Source organism: Fonsecaea multimorphosa (genome assembly GCF_000836435.1).
Source record: "Fonsecaea multimorphosa CBS 102226 unplaced genomic scaffold supercont1.7, whole genome shotgun sequence".
NCBI classification, from domain to species: Eukaryota; Fungi; Ascomycota; class Eurotiomycetes; order Chaetothyriales; family Herpotrichiellaceae; genus Fonsecaea; species Fonsecaea multimorphosa.
In genome coordinates, this window is record NW_015971641.1 from 358,675 (window position 1) to 376,549 (window position 17,875).

General features: G+C 51.5%; 6 protein-coding genes across 6 annotated transcripts; 1 reads left to right on the plus strand and 5 right to left on the minus strand.

Moving 5' to 3' along the window:
* Positions 1 to 986: 986 nt before the first annotated feature.
* Z520_04355 (uncharacterized protein) lies at positions 987 to 2,707 on the plus strand (the record flags this gene model as incomplete). The annotated part of the gene is made up of 4 exons (XM_016774862.1): positions 987 to 1,016; positions 1,077 to 1,296; positions 1,361 to 1,664; positions 1,717 to 2,707. The coding sequence occupies 4 exons, from the start codon at positions 987 to 989 to the stop codon at positions 2,705 to 2,707; spliced, it is 1,545 nt and encodes a 514-aa protein (XP_016633842.1).
* Positions 2,708 to 3,120: 413 nt separating this feature from the next.
* Positions 3,121 to 4,378, minus strand: Z520_04356 (uncharacterized protein; the record flags this gene model as incomplete). Its single annotated transcript, XM_016774863.1, has 3 exons — positions 3,121 to 3,359; positions 3,431 to 3,661; positions 3,724 to 4,378. The coding sequence occupies 3 exons, from the start codon at positions 4,376 to 4,378 to the stop codon at positions 3,121 to 3,123; spliced, it is 1,125 nt and encodes a 374-aa protein (XP_016633843.1).
* An 883-nt stretch (positions 4,379 to 5,261) lies between these two features.
* Z520_04357 (uncharacterized protein) lies at positions 5,262 to 6,646 on the minus strand (the record flags this gene model as incomplete). Its single annotated transcript, XM_016774864.1, has 2 exons — positions 5,262 to 6,164; positions 6,248 to 6,646. 2 exons carry the CDS (start codon positions 6,644 to 6,646, stop codon positions 5,262 to 5,264), a joined length of 1,302 nt encoding a protein of 433 aa, XP_016633844.1.
* Positions 6,647 to 7,768: 1,122 nt separating this feature from the next.
* Z520_04358 (uncharacterized protein) lies at positions 7,769 to 8,934 on the minus strand (the record flags this gene model as incomplete). Its single annotated transcript, XM_016774865.1, has 2 exons — positions 7,769 to 8,649; positions 8,697 to 8,934. The coding sequence occupies 2 exons, from the start codon at positions 8,932 to 8,934 to the stop codon at positions 7,769 to 7,771; spliced, it is 1,119 nt and encodes a 372-aa protein (XP_016633845.1).
* Positions 8,935 to 9,337: 403 nt separating this feature from the next.
* On the minus strand, positions 9,338 to 10,928 carry Z520_04359 (uncharacterized protein; the record flags this gene model as incomplete). The annotated part of the gene is made up of 4 exons (XM_016774866.1): positions 9,338 to 10,197; positions 10,254 to 10,338; positions 10,389 to 10,504; positions 10,556 to 10,928. The coding sequence occupies 4 exons, from the start codon at positions 10,926 to 10,928 to the stop codon at positions 9,338 to 9,340; spliced, it is 1,434 nt and encodes a 477-aa protein (XP_016633846.1).
* A 1,321-nt stretch (positions 10,929 to 12,249) lies between these two features.
* On the minus strand, positions 12,250 to 17,338 carry Z520_04360 (DNA topoisomerase 2; the record flags this gene model as incomplete). Its single annotated transcript, XM_016774867.1, has 2 exons — positions 12,250 to 17,226; positions 17,282 to 17,338. 2 exons carry the CDS (start codon positions 17,336 to 17,338, stop codon positions 12,250 to 12,252), a joined length of 5,034 nt encoding a protein of 1,677 aa, XP_016633847.1.
* Positions 17,339 to 17,875: the final 537 nt, after the last annotated feature.

Sequence of the window (17,875 nt, forward strand, 5' to 3'; positions counted from 1 at the left end):
CAATTTGACGCGGATGTTTCTACAAGCCATGTTCAGCCCTTGCTGTGGGTCTAAGCAGGGCTATTCGGATGCATCCTCTTGCTTCCACCATTGTAATATGACGCAGAATACGGCGGAACCATTGATGGATGGATGGATATGGGGGGTCCGGGATACCATGAGTAGTTCGAGTGACTGGATCCGCCTGGCGCAGCTCAGATTTCGGCTCCGAATATTTGTGGCTGTTGCCCCGGAAAAGCGGCTTTTGAAGACCGGGTCTAGTGAAATGTCACATTACCTATCGCATTGCTGGAGTAGGCGTTACCAAGGACGTCCTTCTGACGGGCGCTTTGATCATAGGAGACAGTGCCTTCTTGGCGAGGTTTGACCGTGACGGTTGTTTGTGTGATTTCGTGTCTTGTTTCGCCCTTCCGACCATGGTGATCATTTGAGATTCGGCCCAAAGTGATGAGGCAGGCTGCGACAAGGCTTGGGCCAGAGGAAGGGCGTCTGCCTCGACAGTTTCTTGATGAGTGATTGGAAGAACTTCAGGCTGGTCTTTCATCTCTGGAATGTGAGACTCGGCGTGCAACACGCAGCCAGAAGTGAAGACGATGGATTGATCTCGAGCCTTCCGTCCCTTCTCGATGCAAAAGAAGCACGAAATAGGGGAGCAAAAGCGCGTATGTAGACTACCCGAGAGTCAAGTGTCATGCTTTCACGGTACTGGTACATTTCAGGCAACATGAAAGGCAAGTGATTTCATTCACATTCACTTGGTTCGCGCCTTCAGGGACTATAGTGACAGCACATTGACCTCTTGGCGAGGGTTGACCTGCTCTGAGTCACTCTAACTCACTTTCTCCTTACCTTCAAATTTCGATCTCACAACGACTGCGACACAACCACAGTCCTCCGGGTCCGACGCCTTGGCTGCAACGACGAAACGATCACTCCCTCCGACGCCCACACCCCGAAAAATCAGTAAGAGAGGAAGACTGGTCGCAATGGAGGCTCCTACGCTGGTGAAGAACAAGGTAAGAATCGGCCGTGGCTGCGCTCAAGTTTCGACGTTTGGCTAATCTCAGCTCCTTCAGGACCCCTTCAACGCCATCCCTCGCGAATGTAGCAAATTGGTGTTGGATTGTCTAGCCCTCTCTGACATCGGTCGATCCGCAATGGTCTCTAAATCGTGGAACCAAATCGTAACGTCGTGGATATCCTCTTACGGTATCGCAGCCCACTTTCCCTGTGCTGAGAACCCACGGATGAGGGGGGTTTGTGACGCTATAGTCCTCCACGAATTCGAGCGCTTGGGTATGGACAATGCCGTATTCTCACAAGCCGATATATCTATCTCGCTAACACCCTATTCTTTTAGCTCGTCAAGATCGCGCCCTGCGGAACGGTGAAGCTACATCAGCTCGGAGGTTTCCCAATGCTACCCTATTCGTCACGGCTGGAGACTTTGCGGCGTGGGCGTCGGACCAAGGCACGGTGATCTACTACCAACGTCTACAAGAAGGGGCCGAGACGATGACTTTGGATCTGACTAGCCTCGGAGAGAGCTATCAACAAACTACGGTCAGGGGTATGCTTCTGAATTCGGATGGATTTCTCCTGGTGAAGATCAGCCTGCGGCTCGCCCCCTTCTTCCCATACTATGGCTTTCCAATGTGGTACCGGTAAGGAGAAAAGAAGGCGTTCTTGTGGTAAACGAAGTGCTCATCGATTTAGGAATTTTGTGTACTCGCTGAGAGACCGGGCAATTTTCTGGGAAATGAATACCGAGGTATTGGACGAATTTTTCCCCTGGGCCGAGTACACCCCTCTCTGCATCGGGAAAGATCGAGTATACTTGTCCCAGCAAACTTTGAACAACAGTTACAATCTCGTGGCTGAAGACTTCCGAAGTGGAACCCGTTTGCATCGGACACCTATCGTGGCTAGTATCGAGGACGACGATCAGGGTTCCATGGCCCAAAGAACACTTGAACTGATTAGACTCGGAAACGATGAATTGATTATTCAATTCGACTCCAAACGGCTGCTAGGCAGGCCAAAAACAATGGAAGTCAATAGTTTCGCCATTATCAACGGCGCCGACGGTCGAATCCAAACAATCGCCTGTTCCGGGTTTCGAAGATGTGCTCGAGCATTTGCTAATACGAGCTCCAATTCCATTGCTTTGGTCGGGTCTTCGGTGAACTCTTCTGGTCAAATGATTGTTCAGAAATTCTCACAACAGCCAGACAAAATCTTCTTACGAACCGCCGTACATGTGGTCTCTCTGACGCTGCCAACCAACATCTTCAGACTCGCCATGCATCCGTTTACATTTCATGCCTTTTCTTTCCAGAATGGTGATTCAAGTCCCCGGGCATTGATTCTGACGGCTGAGAAAGATCTCCAAACCTGCTCCGGGATGGACACGCTCGTAGCACGATGCGGGCCAGGAGTGGTGGTTGACGCATACCGCTGCATTGTGTCGAATCAGCTGTTGACCTTACGCCCACAAGAGCCTGATGGGCATGACCGACGAACATTCGAGTTGCGGGGGGATTCAGAATGGCGCGATATCTGGGCCTTTGACCTGCTGGATGATGAACAGCTCGTGTTAGGTCACTATGGTCACAGTGGTTCCGGCTTCAGGGGTCGTCAGGATACTGACCACTACCTGTTCTCTTTTACACCAAAAGCATATCGAAGCGAGGCCGAAGGTGAATGAGGCTATTGAGGGGCCGTCTGGTACACTACTCACATCCTTGGATTATGGATAGGGTTTTCAACGTGTACTTCGTGGTGGCGCCCTTGTCTCGTGCCCGTCTGCAATCTCGTCGGCCTGAGAGCGAACGGCGAGCAAGTGGGGGTGGAAACGAGAGCGCGACGGTCGGTGCTTGTACATAGATGGAGAAGCTGCCAGGATTTCGGTGGATCATACATCAGCTGGAGTCCCAAATTTACGAAGAGGCGCTTCTGCTAGAAAGACCCTCGCTCACTCTCATGACTACGCAGATTGATACCACCTTGTTGATTGCCCCAGCCCTTTCCTTGTCGACCAACAACAACATACCTCGTACCGAGTGATGATGGCGCATGTGCCACTTTTGTCCCCCATGTCCCTCATGTCCCGTAGATCTATCAATCAACCGGTCGGTCCGTCCCATCCTCGACACAGTAGCACCGCTCGCGCGTCACGTCCATGAAGTGGTCGCGTGCCGTGTGGCCCCGCACCGACTCATCGTACAAGTCCCTCTCGATCCAACACCAGACCTGGTGGAGCCAGCCCAAGAAGCCGCCTTCGGTGGTCTCGCACACTTTACTCATGCAGTCCAGAAACTCGTCGTTGCAAGTGTGGAGTTGGTCTGTGGGACAGTCGGCTACAATAGCAGAGAATAAGCAGTCAGCAGTGCTTTTGTTCTTTTTTGTTTTTGGGAAGGTAAAAGCTTACCAAAACATCGATCATGCGCATTGCAGCATTCCCCAAACTTGCCGCTGCCAGGGAGGATGCTAGCGAAGAAGCCGATCCCGCACCCATTCGGCGTAAAGTTGTCGAGAGATATTCCCTCTTTGTTCTTCGCGTGTTGACCGTGCGGACACCGTCGGATATCCTTGTCCGGCTGGCCGTTTGGGTATCGCAGGATCGGGTCGTCGACGTCGTCGGCGTCTCTGATGGCCAACGCTAGGGAACTATTGTGTGAGCCTCTGCGATGCGATATGCTGGATGAGGAGTGATGAACTCACTGTGGTTCAACGCACTGTGGCTTGGGAGGAGATGACGATGGTCGACCAGATCCATCCCATCATCAGTGGCGGTGGTGACCATGACTTCTCCGAGGTTGGTGGCCGCGTCCTCTTTCAATATAACGGGGCCGACACCGCATCCGCTGCACCAACTGGACGGAACGGGGGCCGGGCTTCTCTCTTCAAGAATAACCGTGGATGTCGATGTCGATGTCGATCTAACCATGGTGGGATACCCCAAGCCAGGAAGACCGAGGCGAGGATGAAACTTGACATCCTCATCTTCCAGCAATACAGATTCAGGCGCAGGGGTAGGGGTAGGCGTGGCACTGACACCGACACCGACGTGCATTTCCCTGACAATCAGGGATACCCTTGGCCTCTCGTCACGACGGGTACCAGCACCAGTCCCACTCGGGGTCGTCGGGAAAGATCCCACTGTTGCCCTCAAGGCCGACGCCACCCTCGATGCTCTGGTGGGTATAGATACCCATAGGGAAGACGTCACGGCCGCCGTGACGGTCGTCAAACGGCCCTGCGCCTGGACCAGCGACACTACTGGGCCTGCTGCGACCTCCAGGGGCACCGCCATGGCTACCTGCAGAGACAGCGCGGCAAGCAGGGCGGAGACGAGGACGGAGAATGAGGGACGCATCTTGAGAAACAACCTGTAGACGATAATCTGCGTGCAGACCAGGCGGTGAGCTTGAAAGCAGAGGACTCTATCTGAACAGAGACTGTTTGATCGACTAAAATGCACATAAGTCACGCACTTCATGAAAAAAGGTGAGAGCAGACTTCTTTATTAAATATACCCCCACCACGGCCTCCCGTAACCACTGGCTACGGCCCAATAAAAAAACAACCTTACCATCAGCAGTCGAAACTTGTCGGAGCGGAACCAAAGGAACGCGCTGGAAAGAAAGTTCTCCGCCGTGCGGGCGCAAAGTTGGTTCGACCTCTCATATCTAGGTGTTCAGAACGGTGGCTTCGAGACCACTTGTACTAAGAAGCGAGGACAGAGGGATAAAATTTCCAAGGGCAGAGAGAGGAACTTGAGGGATGACCAAGGGGAAGAAACATGGCATGAAAGTAGCTAGGTAGGTTTTGTAGTTAGGTGTGCGGTGGAGGGATAGGTAGTTGAAGTTACTATACGAGGTACCGAGGAAATGGGACAAGTTTGGAAATAATTGTCTTTTCATTTCAGGGGCTGCAGCCTGATTCCGACCCCGATTCAGTTTGTACCTTGTAACTTGTTTCCACTCAGCTCTTCAAGACCCGCTTGGGGAGGGGTTTCGTTCTTTCGATAAATCAATACAGCACAGCATTGCGAAAAGCTCTCTCTGTCGTTAATCCTATCCAAGCTCTGCATTGTGGTCAGTTTGCAGCTCATCCCAGCTCATCCATCCTAGTGTCTGAGTCCTGATCCAAAGAGCACGCCTGCGCCAAGTTTTCTGCACGCCTTTCGGAGATTTTTTCCCGCGCACACACATCAAGATGTCCAACTGAATATTCGGGGTGATCACCACAGCCACACGTCAGGGTGTAGCCAAGTGACTTCTCGCGAAGCTTGCATTCGCTTTCTCCCACTGGTGAATCATGCCTTTGACATTTCGCTTCGAAATCTCCTTCTCGTTCTCGCCCTTTCCGTTCTCGTCCATCTCCATCTCCTGCGGCTGCGCGTTGTGCTCCCCATTCTCCGTACCAGCGCGATTCGTGGACGATTGCTCATTTAAGCCATTGCATTCGCCAACATCTTCTTCTTGGTGGTCATCATACACGCTCACCGAGTTCTGAGATAGCGACTGTGTCAAGAATTGGAGTTGAAGTTGGGGATATGATTCATCGTTCACCACAACCACCGAGGGTCGGTGGTCTGCCAGCTCCGCACTCCGTTCTGTAAGATTGCGTTGATTCATGGCCATGCCCTCGTCTCCTGTAGCAACCTGATCATGAGCATCGAGCGTGACGGTCTCGAAATTGGCATCATAGGCCATTGCAGGTGGGGAGTGCATGTATGCCGCCGCCTCCTGACTTTCGTCGCTGACGGTGATTGTCGGATTGACAAGAGGACTCGGACTCCGGCGCTCAATGTGACGTAACGAATCAACTCTTGGCCCATGGTGCATGTATTGTGGCCCGGCGTCAAACACTGCACTGGGATCTGAATCGTGACCATCAAATAGGTACTCATTCCTCAAGGGGCTTTTCTGGGCGACGGGTGACAATGCGTCTCGTCGGCCGTTAGTCGGCGGTGGAAGCAGTGCAGATGGGTGGCGCGGAAGATACCCGTGACCGTGACCGCTGACGGTGGACTGGTAAGAGTTCCGGAATTGGTCTGTTGGAGGTGCGAGGTGGCTTAGTCGTTGCTGCGAAGACCGTGCGTAAGGGTCATCGAGATTGTAGAAATACGGAGCACGAGATTCATCGCTCCCTGAGCCCTGTCGCCATCAGAATGTCAGTATCAATATGTTAGGTATATTTTTGGAGAACGCAATATGCAAAAGCCTGAGACAACACTCACGGTTTGCCACGAACTGTCTCCCACAGTTGAATAGTCATCCCAGTTCTTATTTTCTCCTTTCCGTCCCATTATCATCGTGGTAGGTCGCAGCTCTCCAGCCTCCATGCGTGCCCGTCGACCCCTCTCCCATGCGTACATGTTATTGATCCATCTCACCTCCTTCAACCTGGCAGTCTGCGACGCCGACAGTGGCTTATTGGGATTGTAGAATTCAGTTTCGCCCGTCTCTTCGAAAGCTTCAAGATCATGCAAGGAGGACTGGCTCCGACGACAGTAGCGGAAGACACTCGCGAAGATGATGATGCATGCGAATGCCGCGAGGATGACGATGCCGACGATGAGAGACGGGGAGATTGCCAGCGTGGATTGTCCGCTGTCGTTGTTCTGTTGAGTGGCCATCGTCCCGGCGACCAAAGGGTGATAGGTGAATGTCAGGCCTCAACGGGAAGAGTCGACGAAGTTGCGCTGAACGGAGCGGCGATCGCCCAGACGACGCTCACGTTGTCACTATTGAAAAGGGTATTCTTGCGACAGGACGACGTGCTTGCGATCAGACATACCTATAGTCATCCGTCGCGGGAAATAGTAAGGATGTCGTCGACAAAGCCAGTCGTCGTTACAGCGAGTGGGGAGAGGAACTTGCGCAGATGACCACGGCGCTCTGACGAATGTGAAGATTTGGTGATGATGGGTGAGCGTCGCAGGCGTGAAGTCCCACGCCGACAAACTTGATCTCGCCTCCATGTTTACCAAGGTGCGGCAGAATGCATATGCTCCTTCACTGCCGAAATGGTACCACGTGGATTTCTTCTCATATTTCTTTCTGCGCTCCGGACATGAGAGGTCATCTGTTTCGTTCCTCTCCTTCCTCCAGTCCAGTAGTATTAACCTACTCCATTCTTGACATGAGCTTTTCAACGGCCATTCACTGTCAATGAGTTTGAAAACAAACCTGTGCTGGCTGAACTGCTCCGCGTTCACCAACCCATGCAGGTTACGGTGCAGAACGCAGCCTGGTTGAGAATCCGCCCAGCGGTGATTGCAAGTGTGACGGAATCTTACCGTCGCACACCCAGGGAGCCGATTTGCCACTGGACAATCAGAGGACGATTCGTTGACCTTCGACGGCGAGCACTGGGATTACTCTACAGATTTTGATACGGCTGGCATGATTAATGGCGGAAATGTCAAAGTGGATGATGGTTTCAAGATCCTCAACACCCTGACAGCTGTCGTTCTGTGCAGTCTCGGCGCCGAGAATTTGGCCCCTGAAGACTGAAAGAGTTCGACAATGCCAGCCTTGCAAATCTTTCATGTCCAGCTGTGGTATTAATTGACGAGGCCAATGCTTTGTTCATGACTACGATATTTTGCCTCGGAAGCTATGCTAATGTAAGAATAGACACACACAACGTCGACGAGCTTTCTGACGGGTTTGACTGTGCGAATTACTCCTGAACCATTTCTCTTCCTGCAGTTGCGAGGTCGTTCTCTGTTGCTTTCAAAGAACAAGTTGTTTGCTCACGATAGCCCACTCTTCGTGACTCCCAGCAATGCAATGGCCTTCTCAGCCTCCTCTGCACCCTCTTTGCTACCGTCGTAGACCTTGTTCATGAAGCCGCTCAGCTTCTGAAGAGCTCCCATCATCTTGTCATTATCAAACTTCTCATAATGCGCGTCGAATAGTGCCTTCATTGTTGCTTGACATGTGTTCATATTCTTCCTGGCATCATCAAGCTTGGATTTGACCAAGAGGAGCTGCTTGCTAATCTCCTCTTCGGCTGTTGGAGGGGCTGTTGGAGGCAAATTGAGTACGACGGGAACAGCAGCGCGTGCGGGAGCTCGAGTTCTTCTGTTGGCACGGTTGCGGGCGTCTCGAGATGGTGGCTTCGAGGTTATTCCGGTGGAGGCCAAGGACATGTTCTTCCCTGGAAGCGCGTTGAGATATTTAAGCCGGGTATCGCCCACACTTGGAATAATGCTCCCGTTGACCACTTTCTGGCGTTTGGTTGTGATATCATGCGAGTCCGTCGGATCACATTCACTGTCTGTTGACAAGGTCAAATCGATCAGGTCCTCTTCTTTGCTACCAGGCAATGGCCGCTTTCTCATCAGAGGCTGGACAGGATGGAATTTTAACTCCACCTTATGGTTTGATGGAGGTTGAATTGTGGCTGCTCTTCTCTTTCGGTTTGTATTGTCACCAACGCCACTGGGACGATACCTGTCAGGGTATATCGGATCTTTGGGAAGATGGCCTAAGAAGTGGAAAGGTCTTTTTCGAAGTGCAAGGCGCTTAACGGCCCAGATGAGCTCGAATAACGCTTCATGATTGAAGGTATTGAACCCAGCTTTGGTGGCAGCGTCGGCGACTTGAAGCTCGAAGCCGGTCAGTTCGATAGCTGCAGCTTGTTAGCACTATCCTGATCTGCTCTCCCAGTGACCATACTGCCTTGATAGAGACCTGTAACTCCTGTTTCTCGATGTTCATACCAACAGCCAACACCCCGCCCGCAGAATCCGTAATGTTTCCACGGCAAACAGGTACCTCTTTGTTGAACCGTGGTGGCCATTCGACCGCTGTCCCAATGAGCGAACTCGCAGGTGGAAGCACCGAACGCGTCGACATTGGGACAGCGGGGCCCGAGAGCCCAGTAGCGACAAATGTAGCGCTTGTTCGACGGCATTGTGAGAGGCGAGAGCAAGGTGGTATTGCAGCTCGGGATCGATCAGCCGGCAGCTTGAGCTGAGTTGGATAAAGAGACGAGCTCACCAACAGAGCATAATGCAGAAGAAATGAGATAGCAGTCAATCAAAACAAACTGCTGGATGAAGGGAGTGTAGGAATGACATGAGAGAAGTGAAGGTGAAGTGAGTTGACGAGGTGAAGTGCCACCAACTTGAACCTCAAACGGGGACGAATGTGGGCATCGAAGGAAGCCACTCACACAACGCAGGCCGAAAAGGCCAGGGAAAAGAGCGACAGAAGCAGCAGGCAGGGTTATGCAAGTCTAAACAGCCAAAGCCTCCTCGGGTCATCACTCATCGCAGTAGCAGTTCAAAATCTCTTAACTTGACAAGCTGGTCACCTTACGCTGAAGCCCGACGCTTCAAGGACTTCGCATCCGTCTTGAGCGTCCCTCCGTGCGTCTTCAACTTCATCAACACATAGGCAGCCTTGGTGTCGCTAAATCCCTTTGAGGACTTCTTCCTTGCTGGAACACCATTCTTCCCCTTTGAGTCCTCAGAATCGTCTGACCCGGCATCATACTCTTCATCAACCTCCATGCTTTGCGCAGCCGATCTATGGGACATATCCTGAGCCGGGCTGTCTTTCTCGATATCCTTCGGTGTAGTGGTGGGAAACAATGGCTTCCTAGGCGGCGGCAACAGGTCCAAAGGGGTATGCGATCTCGGGATATTGGCTGCCATACGACCTTTGCGAGAGGTTCCGTAAGGGGAAGACGACCTGGTAGTACTGGACGGTGACCATGGATTATCAAAAGAGATTGGGGCAGGCGAGCGAGGAGTGTTTACCGCAGACCAGGGGTTGGTAAAGGCAATCTGGGGCGAGGGAGAAGACAACTCATATTTGTCCTCATGGCTTGTGTCCGTCGAGTATTCACTGGTGTTGTCAGTCTCTTTGTGGGGCTTGGGCAAGATCATTCTGAGTTGAGGGCGAACTTGGGGCGTCTGCGGCGTCTGAGGACTGGATATGCCTGACCACGGCCCGGATGCAACCAAGCTCTCAAGTTCACGGTAGTGTCGAGCTTGCAGAGCACAGCGTTTGGTGATCTCTGCATCAATCTGCATGGAGCCAAAATTCTCAGAGTCGGGAGGAAGACAGATGTTTGGAAAATCCTTTCCAAACACCGGGGTTAGTGCGTAGCGAATGTGCCAGCAAAATGTGGCTGCCATTGCTTTGGCCGCGTCGTAGGGAATCCAGTAACCTGTATCTCGTGTCAGCTTCAATTGGGACCATGAAGAGTACTGGCTGGGCGCATACCTTGAGCAACAAGAGCCCCTCCGGTGATGCTATGGCACAATTCTTTCAATCCCGGATTTCTGCTCAGCATCTTTGCGGGTGTTGTCTACAGGCATACGGTCAGCTAAGATGTGCATCACTTGGTCGGTGACATACCTTGGAATAATTTCCACACTTGAACAAAGGCGTGGTACGGACTAGACCGATGTTGTAGTCCCACAGCATGGTGTAGGTGGTTGACTCTCCCGGGATCTTGAATTGATATTGAAACACTGGGACGTGGTCAGGCGGACAACATAAATCAACGGCCTGGGGAAAGGTACCTTCGAAGCTCTCCCGCCCCGTCTTCTCCCAGAACAACTTCTTTTCGCTGTTGTATGGGATGTGTCTTGGGTAGGTCGCTATATCGCCAATCGGATAGACCTCGTACATCTGATGTTTAGCCTCAAGCAGCTCATCTTGATATTCATCAGGTGGGTATCGACATTCCCCTTGGATGACCCCCCGCTTGAAGACTGCAGCATCTTTGCACATCTTTTGCTTCTTTCGATTGCGTTTGTCCGGTCCATTTCCGACCGTGTCAGACGCTGCCGAGGTCGGGCTGTCGCGGGCAGAGATCTCGTCCCTGCTGTCGTTGTTACTCTCGTAGTTCTCGCCCTCCTCGACGGGGTTGAGCAGAGATTGGATTGCAGCCATGCCGAAAGGAATATCACTTTGCAAGGGAATTGGGAAGGTCTGGGAAGTCTTAGCGCTCGAAAGAATGGTTTGATATATCTGCTGGCACAAAGGTCTGCTTGATGGCACAGCAAATGGCAAATAACAACCAGAAAACAGGCCACGACAAAGCTTAGAATTTCGCAATCTGCACGTTCTCCATGGAATGATAGAGCCCAGTTCCACTTCGACCACGAGATACAAAGAAAAAGAGCGGACGATCAGCACGTCTTTGCACTCATGCAATAACTCAGGCAAGTTGCCAGTCTAGGCCAGAGAGTAGACGAGGCGGTCTCTCCATGCTCGTCCTTCCTGGACGAATCAAAGTATCCACGGTACTGAATCGGCTGGCACGCTGGATGAGCGGTGTAGGAGTTCTTCCTTGAGGCATCGGAAGGGCGCAGAGGCGAGGCTCAAGTTCCCAGAAAGACTAAAGTTTCAAAGCTCAGTCCATTGATGTCCTGTCGGTTCACGCACCTGGGCCAAATGCGAATCTCGCTATCAATGCCTCTTGGGACACTGGTACAAGTGTAGATAGAGAGCTGGTAGCATTGAGATCAAGGGATATCTCATGTGAGGCAAGCCCTCTTCTCTGCAAGCCAAGGCCGGGTTGGCGGGAATCCATACTATTCTGCAGATGGCCTCGAGCCACGTTGTTCGACCGGGATAGTAGGGACGTATCGCAAACACGACTGCACCTTGTCAGCCAAGCCAGGTACTTCAAGCGTAGGAAAGTCTCACCCAAAAGTCGTTGATCTGGCTATCTAGGCGTGGATCCTGCTGCTGCTTCTCCTCCGCCGGTACCTTGCATTGGCAGGTTGCACAATCGATCCGCTCTTTGGTCAGCCTTGCGATGGTCATAAAACAGACAAAGAAATCCCTGCGTCAAGTCATGCACAGAATATACACAACGGTGTCGGATCCCTTTCGTGATCCTCCAAGCGTGTTTTGGCTTGCAAGAACTGCTGCCAGGAGACCAGGGTATGATGTTTCAAACACCTTCGGAGCCGAATCACGTCAAGAGCCTGGGTCTTTTGCATTGCGCCCAGAGATGCATCCAGGCATGGTCAGGTACGAGCAACTGCCCGAGTCAGCAAAAAGGACTGGATTGGAGTATGCGGTACCAAAGAGAACTATTTCGCCAACGCAGCAGAATATCTTATGCAATCCATTGCTCCACGCAATTCCAGCCAAAACAGAACTCCGGAACGATATTCACATTCACATCTCGTGTCTCATTCGATCCAATGTCAAGCCACTGTCCGAGTGCTTGACCAAGTCAACCACCCCCATTGTTGCATAGTTACTCATCCGAAAAAGCCGCCGAAGAACCCTCGTCTTGGAAACCCGCATCTTGACTGATATCTTCTTCATCATCGTCGTCATCATCATCAAAGGTATAGGTTGTCGGCTTCCTCGCGGTCACGGCTCGTCTGGCAGGTCTCGCCGCCGGTTTCTTTGCAACAGGTTCGTCCAGGTCGGAGCCTGAAGGTGACTTCAGAATATCATCAGCCAGTGCATCCAGATCGTCATCCGAATCCACGACCTTCTTCTTTGCAAGTCTTTTTGCGTAAGCCTTCGCGACTGGAGACTGTCCAACCTTCTTTGTTGCTGAAGCCTTCTTCGGCGCCGCCTTCTTTGGTTTTGCTTGCTCATCCTTCACTGCTTTCTTGGTAGGAGCCTTCTTGTTTGCTTTCGGCGGGACAACATCACTCTCACTGTCGTCGCTGACGATCTTCTTGGCGTTCTTAGGTGCAGGCTTCTTGCTGTTCTTCACCGGAACATCGTCTTCGTCAGAATCCATAACAACGTTGGTGTCATCCTTATTTGTCACAATGATAGATCGTCTTGGAGACTGTTGAGGAGCAAGCATCTTGTAGTCGGTCTCATCGTCCGATAAATCCATAGAGGTCTTTGCAGCTGGCTTGAGAGCCGGCTTGTAACCATGGCTGCTGGTAGGGCGGGAAACAGAATTGGAGAAAAGCGCACGCGATTCAGTGCCGCTATCTGGGTTGGAATTACTTGGCAGACCTTTCACCATGTCACCAAGATCAGCGAGCAGATCGTCTCCATTGTCACTTTCGGAGTCACTCATCAATGCATAGTTTGTCGGCTTTTTGGTTACCGCACGAGCTTGTCGGGGTGCAGCCTTGGGAATGAGCTTCTCACTGTCGGACTCGGCTTTCACAGAGTTGGCAAGGCCATTATTGCCGGGCTGCGCAAGATCGTCCTCCGGCGCCTCGATAGGGTCACTGGCACCATCAGTATACATGGCTCGCTTATCCAAAGCATTCTTCAAAGCATTTGTTTTTGGTGCAGCATACGCTGTGATAGAGCGCTGTTTCGGAACCTGAACTGGTTTCGGAGCAGGTGCACTCTTCTTTGCTTTTGGAGCAGACTCCTGGAAATCAGAATCGTCATCAAATGCATCACCAAGTCCCTTTCGTTTCTTGATGGTCGGCTTTGTTGTCGCTGCTGTAGCAAATTTCTTCGAGACTCGACGTCCCTTTCGGATATTACGCTTGCGGTTGTGCTCGTCCTCCAGCTGGAACCTCCATTCAGCGATGAATTCGTCAAGATCGTGTTTCCAAAGATCTTCCTTGGATTTCTTCATCAAAGCATCGATCTCCTCCTCTTTGTCTCCGATCTGTCGCAGGAGTCTCTCAACTCGCTCTTGAGTTAAAGACCAAAGAGCCATGCCGAGAAGGTAGTCGTAGGCGCTGGCGTCTACAGTGTCATCCTCATCCTCTTCGACAACAGGTTCGGTCTCGCCTTCTTTGGCTGCGTCTGGCGTCTTGGGAAATGCATCAAACCCAAGCTTCTGGAGTTCTGCAATAAGGACAGCCTTTTTCTTCTTCGAAATATTGAGTTTTCCGTCGATTATCATCTGAATGAACCGAGCTTGATTCGTGAGCCGTCTGAGGTCTTTCTGCATCTCTTGCAAAAGCCATTCCTTGCGCTTAGCATATAGTTGCAGACGATAGCTGTAAAATTCGTCCATAATGGCTTCGACGCTCGCATATTTGGTGATGCGGCCTTCCGGATCAAATGCAACGAGATTGGATGTCGCCACTGACCTTGTGAGTTTGAATTTTTCCACCAGACCTTCTTCGTTGGCGGACTTCATGTGCTTCTCGTCCAGCTGGATGATGAAATGCACTGTATCGTGGGTGTTATAATCCTTGTAGTCCTTGATAAATGATGGAGTCTTCTCTGCTTTGATAATTTCTTCTAGTCGATCTTTGAAATCCTGGGTCCAGGTACGGATGGGCAACTCTGTTATCTCAACTTCAGAGTCGCCAGTCTGGTGGATGATGCCGCTGAATTGAAATCGATCAGGCCCGGTAGCTTTGACCTCCCCCTTGAACCCGCGGAACCAGGGTTGCATAGGTTTCCACTCTTCGCCGGCCATCCTGCGTTTCAGGTTTTCCACAATGTCTTCTGGATTGTAGTTGGGAATGGAAGAGCTCCAGCCCGTGCCAATACCGTCTGCACCATTGACGAGGACCATAGGGACGACTGGTACGTATACCTCAGGCTCAATCTTCTTGTCGTCATCATAGTTGTAGGTCAGAAGGGGTTCATCGGCTTGGTGGAACAGCTTCCTTGCGAAGGGCGATAGACGGGTGAAAATGTATCGAGCGCTGGCAGAATCGCTTCCGCCCTGGTTCCGAGTACCAAATTGGCCGGAGGGCTCCAACAAGTTGACATTGTTCGATCCCACAAAGTTCTGCGCCAGCCCGACAATCGTCTGCTGGAGAGATGTTTCACCGTGATGATACGCCGTCATGCCACCGACCAGACCCGCCAGCTCAGCGACCTTCATATCCTTTCTCAGATTGCGCTTGAAGCATGCATACATGACTTTTCGCTGACCAGGCTTCAGGCCATCAACTACTGAAGGAATGGATCGAATATTGTCGGCCATGCTGAATAGGATGAGTTCTTTGTTGACGAAATCGGTGTAGGAGATGTTTTTGGTTGTGTGGTCCAAGAATGTCCCTGGCTTGAATTGCCGCAACCACTCCTTTCGCTCGTCTGCCTTCTTCTTGGAAAAGGCAAGTTCGATCAAAGCGGTCTCTTCATCCTTCATGACGTCGAATTCTTTGTGGTGCTTGTCGATATCATTGAAGTACTGCTGGGCATCTTCCGTCGTGCTTGTACCCAATCCCTTGTAGTATTTGTTTTCCCATCCGCGTTCGTGCTTGTGTGCTTCTTTCCAAGCCTCATACTCCGGCATGGTATAAAACGAGCGAGATTGAGTAGGATTCTTGGGATCGCCCTTCCACACCTTGACAATGGGAGTAATGAACTCGACCAGGAATTTCGGGATCTTCAGCAGACTGGGAAACTGAACCTGCAAGAAGTTTATCAATAGTCCCTTAATATGACTCCCATCATGATCTTGATCGGTCATAATCATCAAATGTCCATAGCGGAGACCGTTGGTGTCAGTGTACACCTTCTTGTGCTGCAGCCCAAGGAAGTTCTTGATGTTCTGGATCTCGGCGTTTTTGGAAATTTGGTCAATAGAAGCATCCCGGACGTTGAGGAGCTTGCCTCGTAGCGGGAACACGCCGAACAGGTCGGGACCAACCACGGAACGTCCTGCCATGGCAAGACCTTTGGCCGAGTCACCTTCGGTCAAGATCAATGTACACTTGTGCCCTTCTCTCGTGCCGGCCTTATTCGCATCCGTCAACTTGGGGTTGTTCATTCGGCTTCGCCTACTCCCGTCAGATTTCTTCAGGATCTGGTCGGCTTTCTGCTGAGCAAAGTGAAGAATATTGTTAATAACTTCAGTCTTCGCAACCTTCTTCATGAATTCTTCTGAAACCTGACATTTGCTTCCAAACTGACTAGCTTTTGTGGTCAGTTGTTCTTTGGTCTGCGATGTGAAGGCCGGATTGACAATGAGAGCGTTGACGAAAACGAAGATATGGTTACGAATCTGGTTGGGCTTCAGTTGAGCACCACCTTTGTTCTTCTTCTTCACGACTTCCATCAAGCGGTTAACAATCTGATCAGCCACATAATTGACATGTGTGCCTCCCGAGGTGGTGGCAATAGAGTTGACAAACGATACTTGTTGGAACGAGCCATCAGACACGGCGAAGCCAATCTCCCAACGGGGATCGGGAGATTCGGTGATGATTTCAGTTGTGTCATTTGCAGCCTCCTCGCCGCGCTCCTTCTTGATGGCTTTGGTATACATTTCGATGTACTTCTTGAAGTTTCGGACGGGCACTGCGGTCCCGTTGAGCTTGACTTTGACACCTTTACAGGTGCCGGCAAGATCATAGACCCGGCGTTTGAAGAGCGCCTCGAGATCGTCGTCCATGGCCGTCATGCCAAATTTTGCAAAGTCGGGGTAAAATGTGACTTTGGTGTAGTCTTCTCCTTTGGAATCCGTGATCTTGGCCTTGCCCATTTCGGACATGTTCTTGGTCCACGTCTGCTTGTACTTCTTCTTCTGTTTTGAGTCGGCAGTCTCAATTGTGAACTCCGTGCTGAAGATGTTGGCCAGCTTCGCACCGTAGCCGTTCCTGCCACCCGTGATCTTTTGTTCGTTGTCGTCGTAATTTGAGCCGGTCAAGAGATGGCCGAAAATCATCTCTGGGATGTAGATCTTCTCTTTTGAGTGAATCTCGATAGGTATACCCCGGCCATTGTTCCAGACGCTGACTTCACCCTTTTCACGGTCCACGGTAACACGGATCTCGTCCATCTTCTTGTCATTCTGCTTGTTATCTGCGGCGTTGACCAAGATCTCATCGAAGATCTTGAAGATACCGGGGACGAAGGATATCTCGCGAAACTCCATGCAATCCTGTTCCGTGTTGTAGACCCACATCTGTTTTTCTGTCCGCTCCACGGAGCCAATGTAGGTGTCGGGACGCTTGATGATGTGTTCCAACTGAGTAAGCTTCTGGTATTGCTCGGAGACGCGCTTTTTCTTCTTCTGAGGCTGTGGAGAATCAGTCGCACCATCCATGCCTAGGGCTTCATTGACAACATCGCCGAGAGGCTTCTTGTGACTCCCTTTGACAGGGTTCGGCTTCGCTTTCTTCGCCTGCGGAGGAGTGTCCTCGAGCAAGGACTCGTCATCGAAGGCATTGCCGCCTTCATCTTCCGAGGCTTCGTCTTCCGAGTCTTTCTGAGGCCGCTTCTTGGGAACGGTGGTCTTCGGCTTTGGGCCGGGCTTCGCTTTGGGAGCCGTTGCCTTCTTGGTTGCGGCCTTGGGTTCGGCGGCTTTCTTGACGGGTTTGGTCTTGGGTTTCTGAACAGTTGGTCAGAAATGCGCTCGCTTTGTTGGGAGACACGTCGGGACTTACAGCGACAGGCTCAAAGTCTGAGCTGGCGTCATCGATGTCGAACATTGAGTCGTCCATCGCGCCGGTGTCCTTAGAGGGGAGTGCGAATCAGGTACGCCCCAGTCGCTGGGGGCAAGGAGAGTGAGGTGTTGTCAATGCATGCAACACAGGGAGATATGACGAGTTGTCTGATCTAGACTGTCAAAGAAGGTTGGGCAAAGCGTCTGTTGGTTGCTGAGGCGGTTGTTGATCTTGTAAACACCAAAACTTGAAGGCGGCGAGGCGGCTTTGAAAGACCCACATCGCCAAGACCTCGCGTCACAAGCTAAGCCTATACAGGAAATATAGAGCTGTTGGTACGAAAGTACTTCATTCACTTTGCCCTTCACCCTTCACCCTTCACCTCTCGCTTGCTTGTCCATTACTTCGAGGATACAAACCAGCCCAGCAAGTTAGCGGAGAACAAAGGCCTACATCGTGTTCTGCAAATCGGTGCCAGAGCAGCGAATGGTTGTTTTGCGACATAATAGTCCACTGAAATCCGCAATATCGAGTACTAGTAGCTGTGGGACAGCCCCCTTAAACTAATGCCGCTGTACCTGAGCCGCGGGTCTG